This window comes from Dreissena polymorpha, chromosome 9, assembly GCF_020536995.1.
Source record: "Dreissena polymorpha isolate Duluth1 chromosome 9, UMN_Dpol_1.0, whole genome shotgun sequence".
Classification (NCBI taxonomy): Eukaryota; Metazoa; Mollusca; class Bivalvia; order Myida; family Dreissenidae; genus Dreissena; species Dreissena polymorpha.
In genome coordinates, this window is record NC_068363.1 from 46,492,495 (window position 1) to 46,501,110 (window position 8,616).

The window sequence follows — 8,616 nt, forward strand, 5'->3', positions numbered from 1 at the left end:
AACTAGCCATTTTAAATGATTTAAAATACGAGAAAATATTCTTTATATGTAGTCTAGGAGAATTATGTCTTTCTACTTGTGACATATGGTCACTATGTAATTAGCATTTACTTCATCTATAAGACACTAACGAATGTATGTACATTTCTTGTTGTTATACATTTTTCATTCGTTAAAATGATATATGATTTGTACATACTATAAACACATGCTTTTATTGCATTGAATTATATATGTGTTAATTTCGATGCGCTGTATATGCATACGTCGAAATAAACTGTTCTGTTTTGTCAAATATCAGAAATTCTCACACCTTAAATTAAATCTTATGATAGTAAGCACATCAAAGATCTATCAATAAACACGTAAAAAATAATGACAATCCGCATGATTTAACAGTAAATGATTTATGAATGAGAAATGTTTTTCACTTTCTACGACTTTAAGATTGCAAAATTTACATTTCTGCTATCCCGAGCAATATTGTGGTATCAACCTCGTCCTATTTCTAAACTGTGTGTTTTTTTTCTTCATAAAATATTCTGTGTGTTGATACGCGGGATTGAGTTTGTGTTATTTTTAATTGTTGCGTTGTAATGATTTAAATATGTGTAATTTTCGAATGACAGATTAAGTACTAGGTATACTAGGTCGGTTATAATAGAATGTGTCAATATACCATATAATCAGCTCTATTCAGTAAAAGTGATGATAATTGTGATACAGGAAATTATCTGGGGAGGGTAGTGTGATTTCATCTGTCAGTTTGCAAGGGTGTTAATACACCGATTTTAATCTATTGTCCCTAAAAATTGACATGTTAATTACGTTTTAGCGTCTCGCAATGAAGCCAACAGAAGCCATCCGTCACTTCACGCGCTTAAATGATACCAATATTTTTTTTGTGCGTCAACTCGCATTAACTTTTATATAAATATACTGTAAACTTAAGTTAGTTTTACGCTTCATATTGAGATTCAGCCATGGCTGGGACGAACAATGGCGCTCATGTAAGTGACTTTATTCCTTTATAAGTATACATGTGATTCTGTGCGAACGTGTTCATGATATGTATGTGTATTAAACACAATAAAAAAAACATTTAAGCAGTATATTTCAAAAACGTTTTAAGGTATTAATGGAGATGCTCTATCGCGCGCAGTGACTTTGTAACTATTATTTATTCACAGATAAATTAGTAGCCTCACAGTTGTTTACAACCATTTTAAACAAACGTATCGAATCGTTTTGTGAAGACAATGCTAAAATTTCTGATGCCCAATTTGGATTCAGAAAAGGATGTTCAACTGTTGATGCTATTTATATCTTGTTGTCTGTTGTGCAGCATTATTTAAATGAAAACAAACGTTTGTATGTTATTTATGTTGATGTGCTCAAATGTTTTGATAGTATATATCGCAATGCATTATGGTTAAAAATGTATAAATCTGGTGTACAACTTGTCAAGGTAAACTTTTGAGAATAATTAAGAATATGTATGAAAATGTTAAATCTTGTGTCAAGTCGTGTACATCATATTCTGAATACTTTAGTTATGCTGTCGGTCTAAGACAAGGGGAGGTAATGTCCCCGATTCTTTTTTTCACTGTTTGTAGAAGATTTGGAACTATTTTTGCAAGATAGCACATTGTCTGGCCTAAATATAGACGACATAACCTTAATTTTATTATTATTTGCGGATGACATAGCTATTCTAGGTAAATCACCAGAAGAAGTACAGAACCACTTAGATAACCTATATGTCTATTGTAATACATGGGGGCTTAATGTGAATACTTCAAAAACAAAAATAATGGTTTTTCGTAAAAGGGGTAAAATTCGAAATGATGAAAAATGGACATATAATGGCCAAGATATAGAAATCGTAGATAATTTTAATTATCTCGGCACTGTTTTAAATTACACTGGTAGTTTCACTTTGAATCAAGAACATTTGGTTGGAAAAGCCCTTAAGGCTATGAATATTTTACTCTATAAATGTAAGCAGTATGATCTTAAACCGAAATTATTTTGCCAGTTGTTTGATTCTTTTGTTGGATCTATTTGTTGTTATGCCTCTGAAATATGGGGTTTCAATAAATCAAAAGAGATCGAACGCATTCGTTTAAAATTTTGCAAGAGATTGTTAAATGTGAAAATAAGCACATGTAACGCTACAGTTTATGGTGAGCTAGGCAGATATCCATTATATGTAAATAGATACGTACGCATTGTTAAGTATTGGTTAAAAATTATTAACAGTAAAAATATTATAATACAAACTGTGTATATTCAAGCATTAAATGATTGTAATAAGGGATGCAACAATTGGGTTGCAAATGTTAAACAATTGTTAAAAGATTACGGATTTTTTTTTGAAGCAGCAAATATAACTAATAGTCATGCTTTTGTTTGTGAATTTAAATGCAGAATTATTGATACCTTTAAGCAAGAATGGTTTGGTGATATGAATAGAGTTTCTACTCTAGATATGTATAGAATGTTTAAAACTACTCTTGAATATGAAAACTATTTAGATTTATTACCCAAGAGTCTACGTTTATACTTTGTGAAATTAAGGGCTTCCGCCCATCCATTGAGAATTCAGACAGGAAGATACTCACGCAACAATATCCCCCGTGAAGAACGTTATTGCCTTTGTTGTAATCAACGGGATATAGAGGATGAATTCCATTTTATTTGTGTTTGTTCATGTTACCGTTTTCTACGGCAAAAATTCATTAAACGTTTTTATTTCGTGAATCCATCGGTTGTTAAGTTCCAAAGTTTATTAACATCAACTTGTAAATTTGAAATATTTAACGTGTGTAAATATGTTAAGGAAGCATTATCTGTACGAAATGCTATTTTAAATAATACCACTGAATTATAGTTTGACTTTCTTCAAAGAAGTGTATGTATCACTTTGCAGTCACTGATAGTATTTGTAATACATTGTCCTTACTGCCTTTAACATTATTATGTTTCTCCTTGTCAAAATCGTTGTTTATCTCGGTTCTTATTTTGTTTAGAAATGTCATTTCATTGAATTTAGTTCTGAAATGTCATTTTACTTACTAACATATATACATCATTATATTGATTTGGTTACCTACTATAGTATAAGGATACGTGACATTACTTTATTTATAATTATATGCATTAAAGACGATGTACTTATGTATAAGTCTTAATAAACTGTCTGTTCTGTTCTGTTCTGTTCTCACAAAAAGTAACTTTGCTTTTACAAGGTGTTCATAGGAAGAATGACTTTAACGTCTCAATCAGAGCACCCGCCCCTCGCACCGAGGTCAGGAGTTAATTTCACAAACAAGCTTATATATCTAAATGGTATTCAAATATTTGGTCAATCTTTTACTATGATTTTCAGGTTACGCAGAAATCAACCAATCTATATATTTTATATATTGAAAATATCATTAAAATAATTATACATGATGCGTAATGAGCTAAAGGAATCAAATTAGGCACAAACGACATAAACAAATAAGGAATATCTATACCAAAAACTCCTTGTCTATAAAAATGTGGACGGGCTTTGCCCCAAGAAGTCGTATTGTCGATACTATTCGCACTTCATAAAACTGTAAACAATACTTGGTTGCCTGAATTTGAAGAGTGCTTCTTGGGATGGAAAACGACATTTGGGTGCCTGTTTCTTCGGACAATCTGTAACAATGTAGCCTTAATGATTGTACGATTAAATTTTGTTTTTAAGAGACGCGTCTGCCACGAGACGCATTGGCAGAAACTAGGCTTTGATTTGTGGAACAGGGACGTCGAAAAAGCCTACACTCTACTGCAGACTCCAAATTACGACTTTAACTATGCGTCGACGCGTTTTAGAAAATACAACATGTATACGGCTTTAATGGTGGCATCCGAGATGGGTAAAGTCAGTTTTTCATCCAGAATCAAATATCTATCTTAACAATTAATATATTTTATTCATATCTGAATGATAGTTTAAACCGCCTTTTCTTTGAAGGCAAAGTAATTGAAAATGGATTTTTGTTATTAATAGCCATCACTCCATTATATTGAATATTTAAAAACAAACAAGCATCATCGTTTTGCTGTTTATTTCAGGCCTGTTCACAGTTTGCAAACGTCTCGTGGCCTTAAATGTGAATCTGGATCTAGTTGACTTTAGGGGAAACACTGCCCTCCATATAGCGTGTCACCATGGAAACATGTACGTTGTTGAGCTCTTGGTTAAGTCTGGAGCAAAGAAGAATGCCGTAAGTAGAAATTGAGTGATCGATTGCATAAAAATGAAGTATGATAAAGGTTTACTGCCACAATACCTGACCAAGAATAATGGTCATTTCCTTTTAATGTTCCCATCATGTTTCTGGTTTGGCACATTATTTCGCATTTCATCGTACAAATTCTCTGAAATATTATTCTATCGAAATACGGCGATAATTAAAAAAACTTTTAAACACAAACTTGGTTAATTTATAGGTGAATCGCGACGGTGACACTCCACTTCACAAAGCATTCTGGGGTAGTCACTTTAACACCGTTGACCTTCTAATAAAGTTCGGCAGCGATATCCATAGGCCTAACTTTATATCCGGAACAACCCTGCTTGAAAAATCGGTGACAAGCGGGGACCCTACCTTGGCGGAATTTCTCATTCAGAGGGGTGCTAACATTCATCAGTAAGTTGTCTATGCACACTAGTTTTAAGTTATTGCATATAAGCAGTCACGTGACGACTGATATCAGGGTGCAGGATCACGTGACTTTATGGGGTTCACATATAGATGTTAATGGATGTTATCACCCCGGTTAGTGGTGCTTTTTTCAAATATCTTTTTAAAACATTTTTATTTCTTAATAATTTCAACTAGTACATAAAAGACAGGTTTTATGCGGCTTATGGCAATGTGAAAAACATCAGATTTACTTTATTTAATAAGCCTGTGTTCTTGTTCGAAATGCGATGTTAACAGGCATTCATGTACACGCTTATGCTGCACGCAACGTGAAATTTTGGCAACGATTACATTATTAATTCTTTAATCTTAAGATATCATCAAGAAAAAGACCTGTCTTTTATGCACTTAAGATTTTTGCAAACGTAATTCACTAACTTAAGATATTAGCAAAAATAAATTTCTTAACGGTGTGTTGTCATTCTGTCCAGCCCGTGTGTAAACCCCGTTGACCCTGCGCCCTGCAGATATAAAGTTTTCATGTGGGTGTGATTGGCGGATAGTAACAAGCATCTGATGCACGATATGTAGATAATTTATGTTTGGAAAGGAATTGATAAACGCATATTTAAGTACCGAGTTTTATCAATTTACAGAAAAATATCGATTCTATATACTTATATTTTTAACTTTTTAAAAAGAAAATCAGGTTTAAAAACAAAAACAATACCATTACAAACAAAAACAATACCAACAACAATACAACTTGCCATTATATGCGAACAAAGGAAACGTTAATGAGAAATGAAAATATGATATTATCCGTTCACATTGGTAGATTAGATAAATTCATCTGCGATTGAAGTAGAAAATGTATTTGTTTTATTTGCAGCAAAAACAAGAAGCACGACACTATTCTTCATCTCTGCGCTCGTGCGTCTACCCCCCTTTATACTGTGAACCGACTTGTACGTGCTGGTGTCGATATTAATGCTGTGAACAAGGAGGGGGAATCGCCGTTAAGTATTGCAATTCTCGAACAAAACACTAATCTCGCGAAGTTCCTTGTGGAAGCTGGTTGCAGGGTTGACTTTTCCGAGTTTACTTCCCCTATGTACATTGCTTGCATGAAGAACAGACATGACGTTGTCTGTTATCTATTATCTGAGGGGTTTAACGTGAGCGCCGCGCCATGGTTTAGGCATATCCCTTGCAAGAATCTGAAAGCCGATGACCTTGTTCTTTGGGAGACGATTCTTCGTCGAATGGACCATCCTGTGTCACTCAAGGAGAGCTGCAGAACCGTCATCAGAAAGGCTTTACGACCAAAAAATGTAAAAAAGCTCCATGCACTGGATTTGCCGAAATCGATAAAGGCTTGGATTGTGAGTGATAACATTTATAGCGATAAACCTATAGTGAGAGCGGCCATTCGTCATACGTCCATCTCAGAGTGGCGGGCATGGAAGTGTATGATGGCGAAGATTCTTAGCAATCTATCCAGCCGTGGCGTAATGGATATGAATATGTTCTAGCGATCGGGAGGTCACGGGTTCGATCCCCACTGTGGGAGCGTTCTTTAGATCTCCCCCATAGACACCAAAGAAATGGACTCGAGAGCGTTTCATATAAGCTTAGGCTTGTTATGCAATCGAGATTGAATAAATAGGTTTAAAAAAGGTTCTATCCTAGATGGGTTGCGTGATCTCCTGGATGTGTTATGACGTTATGTTATATTAAAATGTTTTATGCACTGGTCATTTGGATTTTCTATGATTATGTATGATTTTTTATTTTGGCTGAATAAAGGAAGCAGACGAAGGTTCTATCCTAAATCTGTCGCGTGATCACCGGGTTGCGTGTTCTGATCGGAAAATGGTGTATAGGTTTATGTTATTGCATACACTGTTATAGGCCTTTCCTCAAACAATGTGGTCTTTGGTATTGATCATCTTTTATTGCGACACAATACCACAATATTTATTTAACGTCAAGTCCCTTTTACAATGTTCATTTATGGCAAGTAATTGACCTATCCTTAGAAGCTCAATTTTATTACAAACATGTGACTTATGATATGATGTACAGTTTAAACTGATACATATAAAATCTACTTTAGAATTTACCAGATGAACATACATTGTAATTAAGTTGTACGTTAGATTTGGTTGTTAAAAGCGTCAAGAAATGCGAATTAACTCGCACATATATTGTTTCGATGCGTGTGCTTAAAACTGACCCATATTTGTAAAAATCTCTTTATACCAGGGACCTATTGTATAGGTCCCTGTTTATACTGAAGTGTCACCACAAGTTCACTTAACTCAGATCTTTGTATACAGATAATAAAGTGAGCGTTTCAAATAATGAAAATCATGATTTTCTAAAATTTATTTTGATTCAATTGAAAAAAATCTTCAACAAACTTCAGCACTTCAAGAAACAGAATCTTAGTTCCACAGAGTTATGCCTTTACAATTGCTTCTCCCGTTGTGAAACCGAAAAAATATGCTATTGTTGGAAAAAGTTAATATTTATCTTGGATATTGATAACCACGATTTCGCCAGCTATTAGAATTAAACAACAAGTGTGGTATTGTCATATATTGTCCATGGCCATGCAACAATTATTAGATGTGAAAAGTGTAAGACCTGCTTATCGACTGACATAATCATTCTGGTGATTGTAGTTTCCATTTTTCATGGGTAGCTGAGACTAATTGACCGTGAGATTTGTAATGACCAACTAATTTACTGAAATAATTATATTGGTTTTGAGTTGTCTTTTATTTAGAATGACCAGCTGAAACTTAATGTCTGTGAGAATTTTTAAGACCAACTGACTAAAATAATGATAACGGTGGGTGGTGTGTCTTATATTTGTAGCGGCTTGCTGATAATAAAGACAGTGACAAGAATAAGCCCATGATGATAAGAAATGATGATGATAGTGGTGGCGGCGGCTTATACTTTGCATTACTCAATGACTGAAAGAATAATGGTGGTGGTGGTGGTTATGAGGAACAGCTGATAGTTATTGCCCTTGAGAACAAAAAGACCAACCAACCAACCAACCAACCAACCAACCAACCAACCAACCAACCAACCAACCAACCAACCAACCAACCGACCAACCGACCGACCGACCGACCGACCGACCGACCGACCGACCGACCGACCGACAGACCGACTGACTGACTGACTGACTGACTGACTGAAATCATCTTATCTTTGCAAAATTGGCATAGCAGTACCTTTGAATCAAACAAATGTCTAAACTATAGCATATACAACACCGAACATAAATACGAGTATTACCTTGATGTCCTACTTGCACGCCTTTTACAAACCATTGTTGATTTTAGAATGTGTAACAACCAACTTCCAATTAAAAAACTTAGATGGTCAAATATAGAACGTTGTAATAGACTGCACTTTATGTAACGCTCGCGAAGTTGTTGACGAATATCATTACCTCTTTAAATGTACTGTATGTAACGAATCATGATTTTTTTTATACCTCCAAAATATATAAGAAACAGAAATTGCGCAAGTTTAGACTCCTCAATAAACGTCAAGGCAAGTTTTTAAATGAAGTTTTTAAGAGAATGCATTAGCCATTCGGCACACAACAAGTTATTGCCTATGTTTTGTTGATATTTTGTTTGCAGAATTATCGCACTAAATACATCCTGAATCTGATATGTTCACATGCTTGTTTACTGCTGATGTTTGTGTATATTATAAATGTTCACACACATCATAATAATTGTGTATACCCGCAGTCTGTCCTGTATCTTTTATCTGTATTAAATTTTGATTTATTGTACCTCATACAGCAATTGTAAATGTACGGAGTGTAATAATAAAGTGGTAACTGGTAAACTAATTTACGTAAATAATGATGCTGGTGGTGGTGGTGTCATATATA

The 8,616-nt window shown here is 34.4% G+C and overlaps 1 protein-coding gene across 1 annotated transcript; it reads left to right on the forward strand.

The window, feature by feature from the left end:
- The first annotated feature begins 4,723 nt into the window (after positions 1–4,723).
- LOC127845633 (protein phosphatase 1 regulatory subunit 12B-like) lies at positions 4,724–6,507 on the forward strand. The gene is made up of 2 exons (XM_052376650.1): positions 4,724–4,817; positions 5,578–6,507. Exons 1-2 carry the CDS (start codon positions 4,804–4,806, stop codon positions 6,218–6,220), a joined length of 657 nt encoding a protein of 218 aa, XP_052232610.1. The 5' UTR covers positions 4,724–4,803; the 3' UTR covers positions 6,221–6,507.
- The last annotated feature ends 2,109 nt before the right edge of the window (positions 6,508–8,616 follow it).